The sequence below is a fragment of the Pseudorasbora parva genome, chromosome 5, assembly GCF_024679245.1.
Source record: "Pseudorasbora parva isolate DD20220531a chromosome 5, ASM2467924v1, whole genome shotgun sequence".
Classification (NCBI taxonomy): Eukaryota; Metazoa; Chordata; class Actinopteri; order Cypriniformes; family Gobionidae; genus Pseudorasbora; species Pseudorasbora parva.
This window is the reverse complement of record NC_090176.1, coordinates 17,209,516-17,233,882: the sequence shown is the minus strand read 5'-3', so window position 1 is coordinate 17,233,882 and position 24,367 is coordinate 17,209,516. Positions and strand designations below refer to the sequence as shown.

At 37.9% G+C, this 24,367-nt stretch overlaps 2 protein-coding genes across 3 annotated transcripts; one reads left to right on the top strand and one right to left on the bottom strand.

The window, feature by feature from the left end:
- Positions 1-879: 879 nt before the first annotated feature.
- si:ch211-140m22.7 (uncharacterized protein LOC570370 homolog) lies at positions 880-14,560 on the bottom strand. 2 transcript variants are annotated; one of them, XM_067443374.1, is made up of 8 exons: positions 14,232-14,560; positions 13,859-13,919; positions 13,144-13,243; positions 5,386-6,219; positions 5,014-5,286; positions 1,623-1,686; positions 1,376-1,500; positions 880-1,203 (listed from the first exon to the last, which is right to left on the bottom strand). In XM_067443374.1, exons 2-8 carry the CDS (start codon positions 13,901-13,903, stop codon positions 1,175-1,177), a joined length of 1,470 nt encoding a protein of 489 aa, XP_067299475.1. In that variant the 5' UTR covers positions 13,904-13,919; positions 14,232-14,560; the 3' UTR covers positions 880-1,174. The 2 variants fall into 2 exon arrangements, with proteins under 2 accessions (XP_067299475.1, XP_067299474.1); XM_067443373.1 differs by having other exon boundaries at positions 5,014-6,219; positions 14,232-14,559.
- Positions 14,561-14,611: 51 nt separating this feature from the next.
- Positions 14,612-24,293, top strand: wdr4 (WD repeat domain 4). Its single transcript, XM_067443378.1, has 11 exons — positions 14,612-14,764; positions 15,747-15,815; positions 15,909-16,055; positions 16,721-16,877; positions 17,675-17,787; positions 17,872-17,932; positions 18,035-18,136; positions 20,740-20,804; positions 20,928-21,114; positions 21,197-21,269; positions 23,994-24,293. The coding sequence occupies exons 1-11, from the start codon at positions 14,682-14,684 to the stop codon at positions 24,179-24,181; spliced, it is 1,245 nt and encodes a 414-aa protein (XP_067299479.1). The 5' UTR covers positions 14,612-14,681; the 3' UTR covers positions 24,182-24,293.
- Positions 24,294-24,367: the final 74 nt, after the last annotated feature.

Genomic DNA, 24,367 nt, shown 5'->3' with positions numbered 1-24,367 from the left:
ACTTTCATATATTTTACATTCATTGCACACCAACTGAAATATTTCAGGTCTTTTGTTTTAATACAGATGATTTTGGCATACAACTCATGAAAACCCAAAATTCCTATCTCAAAAAATTAGCACATTTCATCCGACCAATAAAAGAAAAGTGTTTTTAACACAAAAAAAGTCAACCTTCAAATAATTATGTTCAGTTATGCACTCAAAACTTGGTCGGGAATCCTTTTGCAGAAATGACTGCTTCAGTGCGGCGTGGCATGGAGGCGATCAGCCTGTGGCACTGCTGAGGTGTTATGGAGGCCCAGGATACTTCGATAGCGGCCTTAAGCTCATCCAGAGTGTTGGGTCTTGCGTCTCTCAACTTCCTGATAGCTAGCTGCATTGACCCTGCCCTTGATAAAACACAGTGGACCAACACCAGCAGCTGACAAGGCACCCCAGACCATCACTGACTGTGGGTATTTGACACTGGACTTCAGGCATTTTGGCATTTCCTTCTCCCCTGTCTTCCTCCAGAATCTGGCTCCTTGATTTCCGAATGAAATGCAAAATTTTCTTTCATCCGAAAAAAGTACTTTGGACCAATGAGCAACGGTCCCGTGTTGCTTCTCTGTAGCCCAAAAGTGGCTTGACCTGGGGAATGCGGCACCTGTAGCCCATTTCCTGCACACACCTGTGCACGGTGGCTCTGGATGTTTCTACTCCAGACTCAGTCCACTGCTTCCGCAGGTCCCCAGGTCTGTTTTGCAGTAAATGCAGCATAACATAATAATAATACAAGATCTATGATGAAATATTACCATATTTTATACCATTGCACACAATTTTAAATTATTCAAATAATAAAAATTAAAAAAGCATGCAGACCAGACAGAAGTTGTGTTGGCTCAGTTTATTCAGCTCTTTCCCCAGATACTTAAACTCACTGACAAGCATTATGGAAAGCGATTTATTTCACAGCTGAGAAATGTTCTCTTCCACATGTGCGTTTATAGAACATGAAACAGGTAGCGTTTTCCATTAGACAAGAATTTTTGAAAAATAGCTATTTAGTATTTAGAGTCTCACAAAATTAAAAATCTCACAAAAAGTTCACTTTTACAGATGAAAGACAAGCCATTGAAAGACATCTTCCACAAAATTGGACTGAGGCACAGGAGAGGAAAACAGACGTTTACTTGGACACGTCATCAAATTTAGGCTCTGTAAAAACAAAACAGGATATAATGTTAGTTAGAAAATTCTACTGTAGGACAATTTCAGTAACAATCAAACAAAACTACATACTGTGATGAAATAGCATTGTGTGAACCACTGTAATGGAGTTTTGAAACTGACATAATTTATAAGGCACATAGACTTCATGTTAACACACCAGGAAAGTTGAATTCTGGGAAGGAAGTCAGATCACCACCACCGTACAATCGCTGCAGTTTGGCTATTTCCTCAGCAAGAGCCTTCTGATACTCTGGACCAGCATCAACTAGACCACCAGCGGCACTGGGAAAACATGAAAAGCAATTATACACTTTATTATAAAGTAGGATCTACCACAATATTAGATCAGTAAAAACACTCTTGAAAAAGACGATTGAGAGAAATGATAGTAAAACACAATGTACCCGCTTTGTGTGGAGTATGCACGGATTGAATCTAGGAAAAGTTTCTGAATGGGGTCCAATCCAGCTGACAATAACAGGAAACACATCAATTAATAAAAGCTTATATCTCTGAATTACAAACTTGGATGCCAGAATCCTTGCTATTTTGTACACAAAAAATAATAATAATAATAATTCAGTTGTCGTTAACCCTCATGCATGAGAAGAGTGCCTGGCGTGAAGGCTAGAGCTAATGAACTAAAGAGAACCGAGAAAAGGAGCAGATCAGGCGGTGAGTAACTAGGACAGAGCTTGCATCTACTGAAAGTGAAACGGAAGCATTTCATCTCATGAGAGTGATGAGACATTGTGTAACAAATGCCCATCAAACATACCGATTATTAATTCAAGCAGTTGTCAATGTCATACATTCTCAATTTTGCATGTCGTAGTAAATGGACGCTTCCATTCCACATACAGCAAACAGTGCAAACTCAATCTCACTCAATGCACCATACACCACATTGGGAAAGTGGGTAAGGAACAGTGGGCATTTCATATTTAACTTTGACATATAAACCACAATACACAGGAAAAGATAAGAGGATATTTAACCAGTTACTGATATCATGCGACCCCCTGGGAAGAAAAGTGAGACAGTGACAAAGAAAGTGTGCTTGGGTGAGAAGAGAGCAACAGGAAAGAAAGATGAGGTTAAAGTACATTTACATGTTACCATACTCGTACTGTTAAAAAAAACTCAAAGTAGTCAAAAGCATACAAGTGCATCATGTGTGGCGACAGTGCCGCTGTGGTAACTTTAACATTACTAACATTAACAAGAAAGAAAATACAACATTTGTTTTGACAAAGTGACATTTTCCATTAACATTAATAAAGCATGACAAATGTAGCTTTATCTATACATATGGGATAGGACAAAGAGGGGGAAACATCAGATTTATTTGTAAATAATAGGGCTGTCAATTAAATCAACATCTGAATTGAATTACATGATATGCTGATTAATGAACATAATACAAATGATTGTTCAAGACTAGGTACTGAATAAAGTGGATAAATTACATTTCTATATCATCCATCTCTTGCATCCTGTAACAAGTCCATCCCTCAAGCCCTAAAATTAAAAAAAATGTGGATCTAGAAGCTTATGTCATTTCATTTTTATATTTTTTAATGCAATTTTTTCCATATATATATTTTTTCATGTAGAGTCAGTGTGCGGGCTTAACATGATGACGGCAGAGTTGTGACGGTTCTAAACGCCTTTAGCACGACTCTGGAAAACTGAGAAAAGAACAAAGAACGGTACTAAAGTAATTCTTTAAAAAGGAAGACAGATACAGCAAAAGTTTAATCTATCAACTAGCTCCGCTTCATCTTTTTCATTACTCTGGTTAGTTGTAACGCTATCCTATTGCGTGCAGCGGTAACCTATTGAGCTCTGCCAATGTTGTGCTCATAACCCAAATTCATCTTGATGAGGGTCTGGCTTGTGAGGCTATATAGATGGCCTTATAGCTCTGTATTGGGCAAATGCACTCTTTCACTGGGTCCTAAAGTCCTTCCACTTCTACATGGATTCAGATACACATGTAGACATTATAAAATAATTTTTGGTTTTATTAAGAATTTTAATCATTTTAGTTTAGTTAATAATTTTAATAATTAATAATTTTAGTTTTGATTTTGAGCATTATTTTATGGTTTTCTATATATACACGGATGCATTCCATTCATTTATTTAAGGGAGTCTAATTGAACCGCTAAGGAATGATTTGTTAATTTTTTTTATTACAATCACAAAATCCTCGAATTCAGTAAAAAAATTGTGTATTCGAGGTCTTGGACCACCCTGATTTTCTTCTTTAAATGAGTTTCGGGTCAAAATGACCCAAGGGAAGGATAAACTTAAAACTATATTCAGGAGCAATCTATTTTGTCTGTTTGCCCGTTGGACCATACGTGCTATTTTTTAATGGTTGGTCTATGTAAATGTGCTAAACAAATGGGTCTTGTGCTGTTTCTTGCTGTTTTTTAGCACCTTGCGCCATTGGAGTCTCAACTTGTTTAATTTTTTTTATTCCACAAGTTAAGAACTAAATGTACTAAATTAATGTTAAATTGATAGCCGATAAATTATTAGAACTTCAAACAATCAATCAACTTTATTTATACAGCGCTTTTACAATGGCGATAGAATTAAATAAGACCTAATTAATAAAATTGTATTTATATAACTTCCAACTTGATTTGTATAACTTCAACTTGATTAAATGTGACATCACATGTTTGTAACAAATAAATGTACTAAATTACTGTTAAATTGATAGCCCTAGTAAATACATTTACATTTGAGGAGCACTGGGTCAAAAACACATGGACTTAAAATGCGAGGACTAAATGAAGATAAACGATATCAATGAGAGAAGGAATGGATGAGAGGAGCAGTAAACAAGAGGACAAAACATTGAACAATGAATAAGAACATAAACAAAAGAAGAGACCAAAACAGATGTGTAGAAGAAAAATGATAACTAGGTAGCAGTCAGTGAAAGTATGCAGTGAAGAACATGCACTGCATAACATTAAGAGTCAAAAAGGTACAAACAAACATATATAATGAATACATGCGTAACGACAAATGACGGATGGGGAGGCTGGCTATGTTCATGGACTGAAAACCAGGGATTAATATAGACTTAAAATACACCAACAAAAGTTTTCAGGACAAATGGAGTCCCGTCTCTGCCCCAGCTCAGAAAATGAATATAGCCCTGGGTGAGTAACGCGAGTCTATGTTTCTGCTGTGATGTTGCTGCCATTAGGGGTGTAACAGTTTCTAAAGGTACAGTTTATATCATGCTTCTGGTGTTACAGTTTAGTACAGTAAATAAGAATAAAAAAAATACACTAGTATTGGTGTCACATCACATACTACACCATGTACCACACCACGAAGGTACTAGCTCCGATTATTCAAATCAATGATTGGCTCACCCTATATGATTTTACGGTAAACTGCAATTACAATTCACATATATTGTTTATAATTTCAGAGGTGTTCTTAAGCGAGACTAATGTATTCAAAAAATATACAAATTAAATACTGAACTGTAGGTGTTTTATAAACCGTTTCACCCCTAAAAGCTTTTTACATGTATGTTATGCACTAACTCCTATGCAATGACATTAGCTAAATGACACACTGTAATGTAATTATAACTAATAATAGGGTAAAAACCTATATTGTGATTACATCTTTACCATTAACATTACAAATGAGTATGTGTAAAGCCCATAACCGAAAAATAAATAAATACAATAAAATCTGTCAGAAATTCCTGTTTCCCAAAATATGAAAGGGGGTTATAGGGGATATGGTGTGTACCCTCAGGCGTCTCCACAACTTCTGCTGGAACTTCAGTAGCATCTGTGATCACAGGGGCAGAATCTACCAGCTCTTCAAGAGGAGCTGCCTCTGCAACCGGCTCAATAGGGGCAGCTTCAACTTCAGGGGTAACAGTTTCAGCTGCAGGGGCAGCGGCCTCAACTTCAGGGGCAGCGGCTTCAGGGGCAACGGTTTCAGCTGCAGGGGCAGCGGCTTCAACTTCAGGGGCAACAGTTTCAGCTGCAGGGGCAGCGGCTTCAACTTCAGGGGCAACAGTTTCAGCTGCAGGAGCAGCGGCTTCAACTTCAGGGGCAACAGTTTCAGCTGCAGGAGCAGCGGCTTCAACTTCAGGGGCAGTGGCTTCAGGGGCAATGGTTTCAGCTGCAGGAGCAGCGGCTTCAACTTCAGGGGCAACAGCTTCAGCAGGTGCAACAATTTCAGCTGCAGGAGCAGCGGATTCAACTTCAGGGGCAGTAGCTTCAGCAGGTGCAACAATTTCAGCTGCAGGGGCAGCGGCTTCAACATCAGAGGCAGCGGCTTCAGCTGCAAGGGCAACAGTTTCAGCTACAGGCGCCGCGGCTTCAACTTCAGGGGCAGCGGCTTCAACAGCAGGGGCAGCGGCTTCAACAGCAGGGGCAGCGGCTTCAACAGCAGGGGCAGCGGCTTCAACAGCAGGGGCAGCGGCTTCAACAGCAGGGGCAGCGGCTTCAACTGAAGGGGCAGCGGCTTCAACTGAAGGGGCAGCGGCTTCAACTGAAGGGGCAGCGGCTTCAACAGCAGGGGCAGCGGCTTCAACAGCAGGGGCAGCGGCTTCAACTGGAGGGGCAGCGGCTTCAACTGGAGGGGCAGCAGCTTCAGCAGGTGCAACAATTTCAGCTGCAGGGGCAGCGGCTTCAACTACAGGGGCAGGGACTTCAACAGCAGGGGCAGCGGCTTCAACTACAGGTGAAACCGTTTCAGCTGCAAGGGCAGCGGCTTCCACTGCAGGAGCTTCAGCTGCAGGGGCAGCGGCTTCAGCAAGTGCTTCTGTTGCAGCAGGGACTGCAGTGACAGTTACAACTGGTTCAGGTGCAGAGGCAGGAGCAGATGTAGCTTCTGTAGAGGCAGCAGCAACTGAAGCTGCAACTTCCTTCTTGGGGAATTCCACATATGATTTGTGCTGGACAAGTTTTTCTATATCGAAGTATGTTTTTGGTGCTGCTTTTTCTAGGATGGAGGGGGAAGGAGGTCAAACATAAAAATGTAATAATTTGATTCATCACATGCATCATCAGGTGGTGACCGTGATGTTTTCACTCAGCAAAATAACTTACCCAGTTTCTTCAGCAATAGAGACAGATGAGCATCTACTGAGGTGGTCGAGTTTGAACACCTTATAACCTGACTCAAGTAAGTCAAATCTTAACTACAGCTAATAAAAAAGGGCCCTTTGACAGAAAAAGTAACCTAAATATTTCACTTTCAGTAAAGCCTTTAAATAAATATTCTGTAACCCATTAAGGGTGCTTTCGCACTAGCACTTATGGTGTGCACCTGGGTTCAATTGACACCAGAGTTTGGTTCGGTTGGATGATGAAATTCCAAACTTGGGGGCACACCCACGAACTGTACCAGAGTACACATAAAAAGGGTGGTCTGGGGTAAGGTTCATGCGAACCCCGGTACGGTTTGCTGCAGATATTAATGCAATACTAAATTGCAGAACTGAACCGCCACTGATGATGTATGATTTGATAAAACCGTATTTGTGTGCATCTCACTCACTTTCCTGACAAGTGTAACTGATGCACTGCAAACAGAGAATGTATATCTATTTCTGCTTGACTTCAGCAAATGGAGTACTGCATTCTTTAGAACATTTGCAGTACATTCACACAGACACAAGTGCTGTTATGAGATGATACACTATATTGCCTATATATACTATATATTTTAGGACACCTGCCTTTATATGCACATTAAAGGGGGGGTGAAACACTCAGTTTCAGTCAATCTCATGTCAATCTTGAGTACCTATAGAGTAGTATTGCATCCTTCATATCTCCGAAAAGTCTTTAGTTTTATCATATTTATAAAAGAAATATGGGCTGTACCGAGTCTTTCCGGAAAAAACCGAGCGCCTGGAGGCGTATCGTGTGGGCGGAGCTAAAGAATGACGAATGTGCATGTGCACAAAGCGGTGATGTCCTCAAGCGTGGAGAAACCCATCGCTATCTCAGCTAATACAGATAATGATCCACAATCAAATCTGAGGCTGAAATAAATTGAACAGGAGAAACGGCAACAGCAGGACGTCCGTCTCTGTGGTATGTACTGTATTTAGGGGCCTTTGTGTGTCTTTACGCGCAGTTTATGAGGACATGATTTGGTTTATGGACTATTGTATGTGACTAGACCTAAGAGGTAGCAAGCAAAACGGTTTTGCACGTCAGAGTCAGAATAGTGTAACGTTATACAGAACAACAAAGGAGTAACCGTTAGCGCATTTGAATGACGAAGCACGCGATCGTATCGTTTACTGATGTTTACTCATGCGACGGTAGCCAATAGCAGAGACATTTGAAGTTGATTTACTCACTGGCTGCTTCCAAGGACTGAACCTTTATCGCTGGGACCGCTCTGTCAAAAACACACTTCTTTGGTATGATTTGGTGAAGTCCTGTGACAGCAGTGACCGTGGAAATCCACTTTGCGACGCGACTGAAGCGATGCCTTGAAGCTTCCCGTAATTTCTGCGTTCAAATCGGTTCAAATGCAGCGCTGCCTTCCCGGAATGCTGTGCTGAAGCGTTGAAGTCGCTCGACGTCACCCATAGGAATAAATTGGAGCGCGGCGTGACAGAAGTGTTGCACGGACGACTGGATCTGCATCTGAGAGACTGTTCACGGCGTGCATTTCCTCTCTCTCCCTCTAGTTACGCGCGCGCGCACCCTACCGGGAGAAGAGCCCGTACAGCCCATACAAGGACCTTCCGATCTATTTAACGTCAAGTAGACCCATACTCGAAAAAAACGATAAATTCTCGTTATAATGCGTACGCGCTATGCGTAATGCTGTGCATGCGTATTGCAGACCGGGCTTCTGGGTGCTGCACGCACTGTTGTTTACAGTCAGTGTCTGACAGGCTTGGAGGATCGGAGTGAAGTGGAGCGAGAAAAATGAGCGATAGAGTAGAAAACTCAGCGCTCACGACCAACTCGGAGGACACAGATATCGATGACAAGATAGTTTACTCAACTTCAGTGGTTTGGAGATATTTTGGCGATCCCATCCGACATAAAACAGAGCGACGTGCGTGGACTGCTTATCATAAATTCACGTTCACCACACAGAATTTAATTATTAAATTATCGTTATTCTTCAAAGTTCTTCCATATAAAATTGAGCCCAACACAGCGGTAAATCTGCACAGCAGGCTTATTACCTTGTTAGTTGTAGTGGGTGACTTGCAAGCTAACGTTACCAAACTATAATCACTAGAACATCGGACTTGTACATCGCTATCATAATTGTTTGTCTTTGGTGATGTATTAATGACTCAGCATCGCCTGTATCAAAAGAGAAAATTTCATCCGATGTTTAAAATGAATAAAATAGACTTGACAGCCCTTATTGGAGAGCCACAAATACTGAACTTTGCTCTCGCACGACCGGCCCACTGTCGGTGAGGTGTGTGTGTCGGTGAGATGGGCGTGCGAGAGTGAGAGATGCACGGCGGACCAATCCACTGTGAGGCAATAGAGGGGGGACTCAAAATGTTTCTTAACTTAAAACGTTGTTTTATTTGTCCGTTTGCATTTTTAATGTTTTACTACTTACACGATTAAGTAGCCTACTGATATTATTGATATACAGTGTAGAGTAAAAAATGCTTACTACAATTAATATTTTAATAAATAAATTACTTCAGTTTTAATAAATTGTTCACCTGTTGGGAAGTGTTTGTCATGTTTTGACAATAAAGGATAGTTTAAAACCACAGTTAACTGTCTGTTTTCTACATCTTTCACTCAGGAGCAAAAATATGCCTTTAAATTTTAAAGATATAAAGATTTTACATTTATTGTGATATTTATCGATATCGACTGATATGGAAAATTATATCGTGATATTTTTTTTTGGGCCATATCGCCCAGCCCTAATCACATCCCATTCTTAATGTGGAGTTGGCCCACCCTTTGCAGCTTCAACTCTTCTGGGAAGGCTTTCCACAAAGTTTAGAAGTGTGTTTATGAGATTTTTTGGCCATTCTTCTAGAAGTGCATTTGTGAGGACAGGCACTGATGTTGGACGAGAAGTTTGGAGGTCTGTAGATTTTGACTGTGCAGAAAGTTGGTGACTTCTGTGCACTGTGCGCCTTAGCATGCGCTGACCCCGCTCTGTGATTTTACGCGGCCTACTACTTTGTGGCCGAGTTGCTGTTATTCCCAATTGCTTTCACTTTGTTATAATATCACTAACAGTTGACTGTGGAATATTTCGCAAATGTACTTATTGCACAGGTGGCAACCTATCATGGATTGCACTCATAAATTCCCAAGAAACAGCGGTAAACAGCTGCTGTTTTGATGGCGCAAATGCACTGCATTTCGGACCCAAATAATATAATGTGAACCCAATCCAGCAGGGGCAGGGTGAGGGGGAAGCAACCAAACTCAGGTTTAAACCAGGCAATGGAATCAAGTGATAAAGCACCCTTAATAAAAATGTGTGAATATATTTTTGATAATAATAATTTCAATAGAAAAATTCACATTACACACAAGTTAAAATGCAACAGATTAAATAATTATTCCATACTTAAGCTAAAAGCCTATATTCATAACAGTGTTAAGTTAGAATGTTATTTAAAGTAGCGCCAAGAAACAGTGCTGATTCAGATGACAGAACTGTTAATACAATATATGGGAATTTGTGGCCAAACTATCAAATTGTGGTACCAGAATATTTGATTAAATATATATAATAAAGTAATATTAATAAATTAGTATTCATATTTAGTATTTAGCATATTAAGTTTGTCATTTAAAAAAACTACTTTGTAATATTTATGCAATGTTCATTACAAAATATGTTTTGTTCAGCTTTTTTCCAACAAGAAATCACTTGTTGGATTTTTGGCTTCACCAGATTGTCTTGCATGAAAGCCACTCCTTCTGCTCATGCATTGCATTCTTTACCTCTAAATGTCAAGGTGACATATATAGGAAGATAGGACACCCACATATAGCACTAAGCATGTGAATATCTGATGGCACAACACATCGCAAGCCCCTTTTCAAGCCATTTGCCACTTCTAATGTCAGAGGAAAATTGAGTATAGTAATCATTATGGATCATTGGTCATAATGTTATCCTGAAGAACTCCACATGACCAGTTTTACTTGTTTAAAATTGCCCACAGAGAAAACAATGCAAGAGTTAAATTATAACCAATATCTCAGCCTTGCAAAGTCATATTTGTGTTTTCTTGAGTGTAATACATTTGCCAGTTTATTAACAAAATAGATGTGGGTCCGTTTTAAAAAAAAATTATTAAAAGACTTGTTTCTTACTTAAAGCTACACTGTGTAACTTTTTTTAATTTATTCTTAGCTAAAATCAATCAGTTCTTTCAAAAATATATGTGCTCATTAATGTATATTTACTTCTTTTAAAGGGGGGGGGGGGACACTCATGTTTCAGTCAATCTCATGTCAATCTTGAGTACCTATAGAGTAGTATTGCATCCTTCATATCTCCGAAAATCCTTAGTTTTATTATATTTATAAAAGAAATATAGGCTGTACCGAGTCTTTCCAGAAAAAAACGAGCGCCTGGAGGCGTATCGTGGGCGGAGTTAAAGAATGACGAGCGCACAGCTACTGCACGAGAGCTTCTGAAAGCTGACATCCTCCAGCGTGGAGATGAAAACGTTACCCTAAATAAACCATGGCTATCAATCAGATTCAACTAATACATATATGATCCAGAATCAGATCTGGAGGCTGAAATAAATTGAACAGGAGAAGCAACAACAGCAGGACGTCCGTCTCTGTGGTATGTACTGTATTTAGTGGCCTGGCCTGTCAACATTTGTGTGTGTTTACTCACAGTTTATGAGGACATGATTCGGTTTATTGACTATTGTATGCGATTAAACCTTAGCAGTAGCAAGCAAAACGGTTTTGCACGTCAGACTAGTGTAACGTTATACATAGAACAACAATGGAGTAACTGTTAGTGCATTTGAATGACGAAGCACGCTTTGTGAGAACGCTTGGTTTATGTTTGGGTGGTTTTCCAATAAACAAACTGACACCTATATTGGTCAGCTAAACAAATGTATTTAAACACAAACCATAAATCACATGCTCCATTGATAAATTAACTAACATTATACACGATCGTGTTGTTTACTGATGTTTACTTAAGCAACGATAGCCGACAACAGACATTGAAGCAGTTTTACTCACTGCCTGTTTCCAAAGCAGGACCGTGAACCTTTATCGTTGGAACCGCTCCGTCAAAAACACACTTCTTTGGTAAGTTAACTGTTGATTTCGTGAAGTCCTGACAGCAGTGACCGTGGAGATCCACTTTTGCGACCGAAGCAATGTTGTGATGCTACCCGTCATTTATGCGTTCAAATCGTTTCAAATGCAGCGCTGCCTTCCCGGAATGCTGTGCTGAAGCGTTGAAGTTGCTTGATGTCACCCATAGGAATAAAGTGGAGCGCGGCGCGACAGAAGTGTTGCACGGACGACTGGATCTGCTGCACCTTGAGAGCAGTGTTTATGGGCGGCGTGCATCTAGTCATGCGCGCGCGCACCTTTCCGGGAGAAGAGTCCGTACAGCCCATACAAGGACCTTCCGCTCTATCGACGTCAAGCCGACCCATACTCGAAAAAAACTCTCCTAAACTTGTGAGAAACCGGAAGGAGTATTTTTGACACAGAAATACTCCATCAAACGTCCAACTTAGTTTTTGAAACTTTGTCTATGTTTAGGATGGGAATCCAAGTCTTTAACAGTGTAAAAAGCTCAGTATGCATGAAACAGCATTTCACCCCCCCTTTAAGTAATAATGTATTCTCGTAAGTTTATAATATGATATTGAAAATACATACGGGTGAGGAGTTCGAATGCTGGTCGCCATGTTGCCCCTCCATCTTGAAAGTACATTAGCCAAAGAGGGACATACCCGTAAATTCAAGCTTCGCCTTTTGCATTTTAACACTCGATGGCACCGTGTCGAATGTGAAGAGGGGGATTGCCGTGTTAATCTTCGACTAAATCGGCCACCGTAGGAGTTAAAACGAAATCAGAATTGAGAGGAACAGAAACTATTATTCACTGGATGGTCATATAGTTTTTCACCACTAGATGAGGAAAAATAACACACAGTGTAGCTTTAAAATTCATTTCCATTTCAAAACCCGTCAAATTCATTTATTTTCTGGTATCAGTTCATGCCTCTAGAAATACAATGATTTATGCATCAAAACATATGCACATATGCTTGCACAAAAAAAATTATGCTGGTACCACATTTTGATCTGTAATCGATATTAAGGATATTCTGGTTCATATGCTATTTGTAAACTAAAAAACATGTGACCGCTAAACTGTACAAATTACTGTTCTTTACAGACTTTCAAATTAAAATTGAATTTCTTTTTATGCATTTAATTCATCATAATAGCAAGATTTGAATTGAGGCCTGATTACCCCGTTAGGGTTTGTTTTGGAACAGGTGACTGTATATGAATTTTAAACTGATAATAGTTAATAATAATAACTGTGAATTATGCAGAATAGAAAATGTGAGCGCCAACATGTTTGATAATGAAGTATTATAATAAAAGCATGTTAATGGAGTCAGCTTGTTTAAATTAGAAAATGTGCGCAAATAAAAATAATGCCAATAATATTATGGTACGGTCTCAACATTTTTGTCCATGACATTACTCCTACATGACAGTTATAGAGAGGGGAACAAAACACACCCCAGAAGGTTCAGAAACAACAGCTGAGGTCAGAGGACACATCCCCTGAACCGCATGTTGAGATCTGAAATACAGAGCCCTCCCCCTCCAAATGAACATGATATATCCAAAAACGTGTGACATAAATATAAGAAATATTTACCTTTATTGAATTTTTTGATCTTCTTGCCATCCCCAGATTTTGAGCTGAAAGCTACAGCAGGAGCTCTTCTGATGGAACTCCAGCCCTCCGTCTGCAGACACTAGGAACATAAAACACACAACATAGACAAACACAACACACACAGAGAATCCCTATGAATAACCACAACCATTCTAGGTGCATTATACAACTACAGCGGTTTCCCAAATCTTTGCTGTGGTGTCAAAAGACATGTGTCAGCAAAAAGTACACAGTGTTCTCAAGGAAAGTCTGTGAAGTTGACCAACACTTTTCGTTTTTTACCCCAGTGGACATTCAAACATACACGATAGGAATTTATGTACATTTTCTAAAAACGACAACATAGAAAAGAACCATAAAATAATAATCAATTAATTGAAACCACTATATCAGACTATTTTACCTGCAGTGTTCTGCTGCATGCTCTATACCGTGAAACTTGCATGCACTTTTTACTACTAGGAATATTTTCATGTAAATATCTTCGTACATGTAAATACAGGACAATAGAATGTATTCATGCGGCGATCAGTGGATTAAATGCTTCAGTGAGCTGCGTTAGCTTGTGTTCACAATTAAACGCACTCAGAACACTTCCCACAATTTCACATACAAAAAACGAGTTATAAATACGAGCAATGCACTATAATATACGTGCATATTTTTTAATAAGTATCGAAAAACGACGTGTTACCCTGAGAGATCCGAGTCGTCCTACCCTGAGCAAAGAGGCTGCCATCTTTCCTGCAGAAACCCTATGGAGAAAAACAGCTGCATGAATCAACGTGATTGTAAATATTTAACGTCGCCAATTCAAAGTTCGTGCAACTGTTGTTTAGAACCCAATGAAACTGTTTCTTCATAATATGCACGAAATCAGAGCTGTTATTTATATAGTAGTAGCACAGACATAGGAAATGCAATAGCTCACATTCACATTGATCATGTTTGCTATGCACATCCTAAACAACATACAACAAATAAAATATATGAGAAGGACCTTACTTAGATGAAATATTTTGTGTGTTTTGTGAAGGTTGTGTGGCACTTGGATAAAGTAAAGTTACCTGACTGTGACAAATCTTCAAATCAAAGCTCCGGGTTAAGGAATCTTCGCAAACAAACGACAGCAACTAAACTCAAAAAAGACCGCAATAAAATATGAAGTGTGAAGAACAAGAAGTATGCTGCATGTCCTGAACTGAAGCACACCAAAGTATTAAAGTAACGTTACCGCCCTTTCATAACGAACACACCCCCCTCTTAAACATTACAAATACAATTATTTTAATCATGTCTAGAGCAAAATAGGTGCTGTTTTTCGATTCTAACTATGTAAAATGTAAAGTAAAATGAAACACCAAATCATATTGTTTTAATAACACAAGTGTTATTAGTAGTGTCATTGACATTTCTCGGTACACTCGTAATGGCGGATTCGCCATGCCAGATTCCGGCTCGTTTATGTTGATGACGTATTAAACGCGCGACTGTCATTTCGCACGTGAGCAACAATCATGGCTGTAGTATGTTCAAAAGCAGATTGGTTTGTTTCAAGCTGTTCTACAACTTTAGTAGCTATAAACCTTAAACAGTCTGGGTGAGTAGCTGTATTTTAGACTGTCAGCTATCTACTCATTTCAGCTCTTTATTTTGGATATGATGATAACAAGCAGGATTTCTGCAACGCTCAGAACATCCATCACTAAATGATTCAACTAACGTTACATGATCAACATCCTTTTCATTGACTGTTACCTGATATTTTGTATATATCAGTACTTTGTGATGCAAAGTTTTCCCAAAATGTCTTTTATTCTGTTTTGCATCATCAAATTGCACAATTTCCGTGGTTTATAATATTTGTGTTTATATAGTGTCGGCCACAAGTTTGGAAACAGCTATTTTTAATGTTTTGAAGTATGCCCATCAAGCTTGCATTTATTTAATACATTAAAGACATTAATATTGTGAAATATTACAATTTAAATGAATGGCTTTCTATTTTTATATACTTTTAAAATATATATTTTTCTGTGATGCAAAGCTATTTTTTTATTATCCATAAATCCAGTCTTCAGTGTCACTTGATCCCTCATAAATTATTCTAATATAATGATTTATTAACAATGTTGCAAACAGTATAATTTTAGTTAATATTTTTTGAAAACTCTGGTACTTTTTATTTATTTATTATTTTTTAATTTAATTTATTTATTTATTTTTTTACAATATAAATCTTTGCTATCACTTTTTTTAAATCAGTTTAATACATCTTTGCTGAATAAAACTATTAAAAAGAAAGACTAGTCCATACATATCAAGAAAAAAAATGAATGAGGGATTGCAGTCATACTGATATCAGTGCTGCAGCATGATTATGTGCTATTAAATACGTTTACCGGTATAAATATCCAATGTTTTTATATCTATTATATAAGAGGTGTTCATCATTGATATTGTATCATTATATATTTTTGATCTCTATAATCTTTGTTTGCTCCTTGTACTTGATTTTGGTTTCTTTTATTTTGTACTGCAAAAAAGTAATGTTAATTTCCTTTTTTATTTTCTTGTGATAGAGAGCCATTTGTGTTTGACTGTGCCAAAGCTGAGAAAAAACCAAAGGAAGCTGATGCTGATGATAAAAGGTAACTGTAATATTTCTGTTATGTGAGTTCTTTATTGAACTTCATAATTTGATAATGCAAAAGTATCTTAAAATGTGTATTTGTGTATTGCAGTGTTGGAGATGGCCCAGAGGAGAAGGACAGTGACAGGATTCTTGCATTTGCTGTCTCCACCTCTGGGAAGCATGTAGCGCTCACAGATGACCGCAAACGTCTCGTTCTCTTCTGTACTGAGCCCTCGTGGCAGTGCATTAGTACACGGTAACAGCGCACACTCATTCCTGAGGTTTGCAAAGAAATAGTTTACCTAAAAGATTAAATGTACTCGTCATCACTCATATAATTCCAAACGTGTGTGATTGAAGAATATCTTGAAAACTCTTGGGTATCGTCTCCACTGCCTGAAATTAGTCAACAGTAATTCCAGTCTTACTTCCTGCACTAGGCCTGTGTTGGTTTGTAACACATTTGCTTAACGCCAGCCTATGGTCTTCATTTACTGCCTGTGAACAATCTTTTCTTTGACCCTCAAACACTGTAGTTGTAGCTGAGGCCTGGAAGAGTTTTATTCATGTTGTTGACATCTTAAGAAGACCCTGTTGTCTGTGTGAAATCAAATCCACTTTGCATGCACTTCCAAGTGAGTAGACCAATCTCAACAGACTGGACCATCTGACCAACTAGAGCAGGCTAGGCTCCCAGAAAGGAGGGGTTTAGGGTGACACATTATCAAACCATTTCAGACACTGTGAATGTGGAAAAGAGGTGATGCTGTAATGTATATATATTTTTAAAACCTTAGATGCATGTTAACCTATCAAATGAGACATCAGAAACAAAATTAGGAACCTAACAGCATAATAGGGGCACTTTAATGCTAATTTCTCTGTCAGGCTTTATGTAAGTCTATGGTTGTTTTATTGTAGGTGGGTTGTGCGGCGATGCACCTCTCTTGTATTTACTCAGGCTGAGGATGAAGTCTTTGTGGCTGATAAGTCTGGGGATGCATATTCATTCTCTGTTCTGGAGCCACAAAAACCAGGAGAGCTGAAGCTGGGACATCTCTCTATGTTACTGGATGTGGTATGTTTTACACAAACACAGCAATGTATATATATACAGGGGCGTAGCCATCTTTTCAGGAGTGAGGGGGACAGAAATGTCGTAATACCAAGTTTTTTTTGGGGTGGGGGGGGGGAACCGATATCATTTATCGCATCTCTTGCTTTTACTTCAGTAAGTTATCAAAAACTCTGCTGAACTATAACCTCTAATATCTATAATATTTTTCTCCTATATTTTATGCCAATTTTATGATTGGTTTACTACAAGCACTTGTGCATTAAGTCTCCATAGATCCATAGATTTTATGCAAAATAAAAAAAAATATATATATTCTGATGTAAACCAGCTGTTCTCTATGTGAATAAATAGTAAAGTGTGATTTATTCCTGGGTATCAAAGCTGAATTTATCATCATTACTCCAGTCTTCAGAGTCACGTGATCCTTCACTAATCATTCTCATATGAGGATCTGATGATCAAGAAACATTTATGATTATTATCTGTGTTGAAAACAGTTGTGCTGCTTAAAAATGTTGTGGAAACCATGATAAATTTTATTTTTCAGGATTCTTTGATAAAAGAATATATATTTATTCCTTGAATAAAAAGTTCAATTGACAGCTTTTATTTGCATTTATTAAATAAATTATCTTTTATAATATTAAAAATATCACTTGAGATCAATTTAATGCATCTCTGATCAATAAAAGTATTAATTTCTCTCTTTTAATTTTACCACGAATGTTTAGATGGTTTCCACAAATATTAGATAATGTGGGTTTAATGTTTCAATCTATTTGCATTTTCCTCTACAGACTCTCTCTCCAGATGATAAATACATCATAACAGCAGACCGAGACGAGAAGATCAGAGTGAGCTTCCGGCGGTCACCCTACAACATTCAGGCTTTCTGTCTAGGGCACAGAGAGTAAGTGTGGACCGTGGGATGCAAGTGATGTTACGCCTCATATGTTGTTCGCACTTGTTCAGACATGTTTGTTTTCTCATGCAGATTTGTCAGTGCATTGCTTGTGCCTGCTGGGCATCCTGACTGGCTTCTCTCTGGTTCAGGAGTAGGTGTTTTCCAGTTTACTTTTTCTTTACTGTTCTGCTGGGATATATAATTATAAGGGCTTATATAAGACTCTTAATTCTTGGCATGGTTGTATTCACAGGATGGAACAGTGAAAGTTTGGCATTATGAGACTGGCCGACGGTTACACAGCATTGACTTGAGGCAGCTTGGCCTTGACTCTGAAAACTCAGACACAGAAAAGGTGCAGTCTATGTGTTTTTAATCAGCCATTCATACAGACATCACTCTCAGGCCACACACAAAAAACCCTAATAACTGAATTAGTTTATTTTTAATATGTAAAGTTCAAAATATTGTAATGGCAATATTAAACAGAGGTGGTGAATTCAGCAGGTGAAATAAAAAAGAAAGAAAGCACTGCAAGATTATTTTAATATGGATGTATTCTCACAATTGGTCTCTCATTCATGAAACTTTCGCAAGTAAAATGAGTAATTTGCAGGTAAAATTGACCTTTACCTTGTGTCCAGGAACGCTGTGGAACCTTGTAAACTTCTTTCTCAGGTTTGGCTCATGTATTTAGCATAAATGCTAAAGAGACTAATTGGCCATATGCCTAGCAATAAATATTCAATTATTGTGTGTCCACCGAAGCATTTTAGCCAGCTAAAAAACACCTGGTGCTCTTCTGAAAACGGCCAGCTAGAGGCGCTTGAAAGAGCTTAGCAAGCACAGCGTTTTTCTTGCTGAGATACTTTGATAGCTATTATAAAGAATACCATGGCAGTAATGTTACTAGTATCTCATTTTGAAGAATATTGATGAATATAAAAATGCAGCTAAAAGCTAGACTGGGCCCAGCCTGATCTGCCGGCGATTTGATTTTGCCCTGCAGCTCAGGCTGGAAACCTGTTCTTATTTCTATCCTGCTTCCAAATTTGCAGGAACCAAATTTGGCGGGTTTAACACAATGACGGATAGAAAAGCGATGGATCATTGGTCTATCAAATTGTGTACAGAGTCATTTGAATAATGCTAATTCATCACGCCTCTTCTGCAGTAGAAAATACAGAGCAGACTCCCCAGACCAATGTTAATGGCAGTCTTAAATTGAGCTTGGTCTGGTGATAGTCAGAAAAGTAAAAAGAAGTTTAACTTCTCCATTGTTGTTCAGTCAGTGTACAAGTAGGATGGTTGGTCTGTGTAATATTTGTCCCGCCCCTCTTCCACTGGCAGACGGTCGGGTAAAAAGTGATGAGCTTTGAAAGTTGAACAGTAAAAAACATATGTAATGAAAAAAACACTCACAAAGTATTGTTATGGTACATAGTGCATCAAAATGCAATGTCATCAGTTTGCTTAAATTAGAACACAGAACGTTCAAATGTTTTACGCACCATTCACACGTGGTTGGAAGCAGGGGTACATTTCTTTCGCACCATCTAACAGTTTAAAAATACAAACATTTTCGTGAATTCAAAAATTTACGTCAGAGTGGCTTTGCGAACGGTTTACACACAAATTTAATCTGATCATGTTTCATGATTGAGTGTGTGACACCACAATATGAAGGATAACGTTTGAAGAAAAAAAGACGCATTTTCAGGACACATTGTGTATATTTAAGGAATTCAAACACTTATGATAAAGACTTTTAAACAGTGAAAATGCATTTAAAAAAACCTAATTTAATCAGTAATTGAATTCATATATTGCATCATATATTAATTTATATTTGAATATGATCAGAGTATCATGATTTTAACTACATGAAGATACATCAACATTGTAAAGCATTGTAATGTAATATTTTTTTTAAAGAGATACTTCACCGCTGGGAAGATGAATGTGTATTTAAATTGGGTCATTTATGTAGTAGAAATGTGAAATAATTTTTGAATTTGGTGCCTTCTAGACTGAAAAAAAAAACAGAAAATGTATTTTTGGCTCATATGGATGAAAGACAACAACTCCCAGAATGCACTTGCTTCGCTGCCCTACGAGGCCACTCCCACCGGTTACATCATGCCCACTTTCCCGCCGTCGTTTAGATTTTTATAGTAACAAATTCATTTTGTTCAGTTAGAGAAGATAATTGAAAACTGAACGTGTCTGTTCAATACAGCAGAAGGAGTCAGAGTTCATTCATCACGAGAGCAAGGAGCTGACAAACAAGATGTTCGCGGAAGATTTGGTTTCAAAGTGAAATGTAAAAGCGCCTATTTGTGAGTTTGTCATTGTACTGTTTTGTTGTTGTTTTTTTCATTAAGAATAATAAGCTAATGAACCCACAATTCAACCCCAAAATTTAACACACCCCGGAATTGGCGCAAATTCAAAACGGCCGCACAGTCATTCGTCACGCGTGTCCAGTCTGGTGCGTTTTCAGTAAATGCCTATGGAAGCTTAAATTTCATAGAAAATCATTGAAAACACTTACGTTGCTCTGACCGCTCCGTTATGAGCACAATCATTCGAATATACTACTGGGTTTCTACTGATACAAAGCCAAATGCTAAATCACTGAAGTAAGCCTTTAATGATATGATTGAATGTTTATATAAATTACATCTACCTTTTTATAGCCATTCCTAAAACCCTAGAAATAATTAATTAAATGTATATGCATTACAACTCTAAGTAATATTTTAGATATAGATCTATTTTAGAACTATATTATAAAATGGGGGGCCTTCAAATTTTTTGGGGGACAATTTTGAGTTTAGCACCAGTGGTATAAAGTGTTTATTTCCATTCAAATCCAGCTGTATCTTTTGTAATTGTGGCTGATCTCTAAAGAAAGCCTTTGGCACTGTGACTATATATATATATCTGTGTTTTTAGAGGTTTGCTGTCAGCAGGATCATCAGCTCACCAGATGGGCGACACATAGCTGTCCAGTGTGAGAGGTTTGTTTCTTTAAATCAGATTTCTTTTCTGATCAGCCTTTTAACGGGATTCTGTGAGAATCTCAGTGACAACAACAGTACTCCCCACAAGTTTAACGGGTCATATCATATCCATCTGTGTAGATTCCCCTCAGTTCAGCTCTTCGTGGTGGAGTCTGGGACAGAGGGCAAACTGAACCCTGCCGAGACTCTCGCTCTTCCTCTTGCCCCCTGGGACGTGACCTTTGATTCACAAAGCCAACTGTGGGTCTTACTGGAGAGTGAAGAGTTGAATGTGCTGCTGTACCGACACTCTGAGCAGCACTGGAAGGTCTAAACATGCTCTACTGTGACTGTCTTTCCATGTACTGAAGTCCACTCTGCTCTTAATAACTGCTTGTGCTTGTTTATAGCCGTGCGACTCGGAGACGCCTGAATTGAGGAGGGTCACTGAAGCATTACGGACTCAGTGGAATGTCTTTCAAGGTAGGAATCAGCAAATATGATCATGAAAAACCACTATCTGTAATGAAGGGGTCATATCAAGGAGAGCAAATTTAAGGGCCATTTACACAACACTGATTACAAGTAGATGTGCGAAGTAGTGATGCGATATATCACTAATGAATATGCGCGATATTGTTATAGTGGGCACTTCAAAATATCGTAAATAATAATTTATTTACAATTATTACATTTTTTATAATGCACTCAAGAATACTTTGCCCATCAACCGTATAAATGCACAGCACACCTGTAATCTGCGTCAAAGGGACACGCGCTCAGATGTAAATGAGAAGCACATGAACGAGTGAAGGAGACACGCTGAATGAAGTGCGTGCTCAGTGACAGCAGAGGGCGCTGATGAACTGCAGAATGCAGCAGTTACCCCGGAAACCCCGCAAACAAAAGCAAGTGCTAGTGACGTTTTTAAAACAGCCATTCGTTTTTTGTGTGTTGTTCATCACAGCACCAAATACTTAATAGGCTATTCATTTTCAAACTTAAACATTTTATGTTTTAATCTGGACTACAACATGCCCTAATGATTAGATTTTTTTTTTGATTTATTGTTCAGTAAAACTTTGAGACATACAACTTCATTAGTTAACATGTTAATTCATTATTACCAAACTGACAATTAAAAATACTTATAAAGAATAAATTATTCTAAGTAATGTTAATATCTTAGTTACTGTTTAATAACATTAAAATCAAAATCAAAAGAACTTTTTTTTTTAATGGACCTAAGATAAAGCTAACAATGATCAGTATTTCTTAACTAACATTAACAAAAACATTATACTTTCTGTAACAAATGTAGCTGTTGCTCAATCTTAGTTAATGCATTAAATAACGAGACCTTATTGTAATTTGTTACTTGTTGTTCTTTATAGCCTAATTCTTTTGCACTTTAATCTGTTTGAAAATTGTACATTTACAGCTTTGAATACAGCGCTGTATATATTTTTGGTGCATTGTATTATTGTATTTAAACATTGTTATTTTTGTTATTACAAAAATAGTTCTTAAAGCTGTTATGCTATGACAACACTTTTTTTGCAACTTATTTCAATATCATGATAATATCGTATACCATGATAAAAGCTTCAGCAATTAATCACAACATGTAAAATTGATATCGGCACATGTCTGATTCCAAGTAAAGACGGAAATCTTTGTATGCGTTTTGCCCATTAATTTTACATGAAAACGGCATTTTGGGGGCCTGAAAATGCAAGCTTTTGAAAACGGGTTTTGGAGTGCAAGTTTTTTTTTTAAATTGTACCCATATTGTCTCAGTGTAAACTACAAAAATGTGAATTTGTGACAATGGTGAAGTCATGCGCATGCATATTATGTGTTGTCTATATTATGCATATTGCATATTAGGCGCATACTGTTTCTTTACAAAGTGACATCACCAACTACTGGCCTGGCATGAATAATACAGCGTTTTTAGGCGTTTTCACGGATCCGTGTGAATGGGGATCGTTTTGGCTTTGTGGCCTGTATGCAAAAATCAGTTTTTAGTATATTGTTGTCATGTAAACACACTCTTACCCTTAATCTTTTGAGGTTCCAAGAGTTGAGTGCTATGAAGACAAGCTTTCAAATATCAAAACTTCTTCCCAAGTCAATTCATTTGAAATTAAGCTGCAAAAAGACACCAGTTCTATTTTCATAAACTCGACACCTGTCTGTCATACGAAAAATTTGAATTGGAATAATAAGGGTAAAAAATGTCAAATTTCCTCTTGTATAATGTATAATGTGACCTCTTTAACCTTGTGAAGCCTAACATCAAATAATATATATATTTTTTTGTAAATATTTTTTTAACCTTTAGGCAAGAATCTAAAAGAAAATCTTAAAAAGGAAAAAAAAGTCTGCATATGCGTTTTGTTTTAATGGTTTTATAGCATATTTGATACATCAGGATTATATGGTCCATATAATCAATGTTGGGCAAGTTACTGGAAATGTGTAATTAGTTACAGTTGCTAGTTACTTCTTTTAAAAGTAATTGAATAACTTTACCAATTACTGTATATCAAAAGTAATTAGTCACTAGGGAAAGTAACTTAAGTTATTTTTATGACTGTTTTTTAAATGTGAATATGAACATTATTGAACAGTCAAACACAATAAACATAATTTTTATTGTCATTATCAGGGCAACAGGCCTTTAAATCAAGCATTAGTACGGTGTTTAGTGTCCACCAGCAGCAGCAGCAACGAGCGTTCCTTCAGCGCAGCTGGGAGAGTTATGGCCTTTTTATACCTGCTCAGCATCCGATTGTGAAAAGACCAGAACTATCTGGTTGTTTAAACCACATATGTAAATTTTACTCCTGGCAAATTACTCCTGGCGTGTTACCTAATATAGTGAGAATATGGAGTTCACAGTCGAGAAGGAACTTTTTTGTTTGTTGTAAAAAAAAATGCAGTTTTGTACAGATGTTATTTATATTGCCAAAAAGTAATTTTTTTAATGATTGTAATGCAAATCACTGTATAACTATTTGCATAAAATTCATATAAATATCAGTTGTCACTCTATGGGCCCTATTATAATGATCTGATGGCATGACGCAGGTGCACTTAGGGCATGTCTGAATCCACTTTTGCTAGTTTAACGACAGAAAAAACAGTCTGTGCACAAGGTAATGTGGTTAATGTAACTTTTCTCTTGTCCTCTCTTCACAGGGTCAGTGGGACTGGAGAGTCAGTTTAAGCACCTGTATAAAGTGAATTTCGACAACATGGCGTCATATTTGCAAAAGAAACAGGAAAGGCTAGAACAGGAGAATAAGAGGAGATCAGCGGCAAACAGCTCTAAACCCAATAAAAAAAGTAAAACGGAGAGCGACCCTGTGCCTCAAAACGCCAGCTGAGAGAACATCTTTTTTAATTTCTGCTTTTTGTGATATAAACGGGTCATTTTGTTATTTCACAAAGACTATATGCTTTTTTTATGCATTCAGTAAAGCCTTTCCATTTAAACTACTATGGTCTCTGTCTGAAGGGTAAGTTGCTGTTATGCTTTGGCCACTAGAGTGCACTATACTTTCAGGCAGACT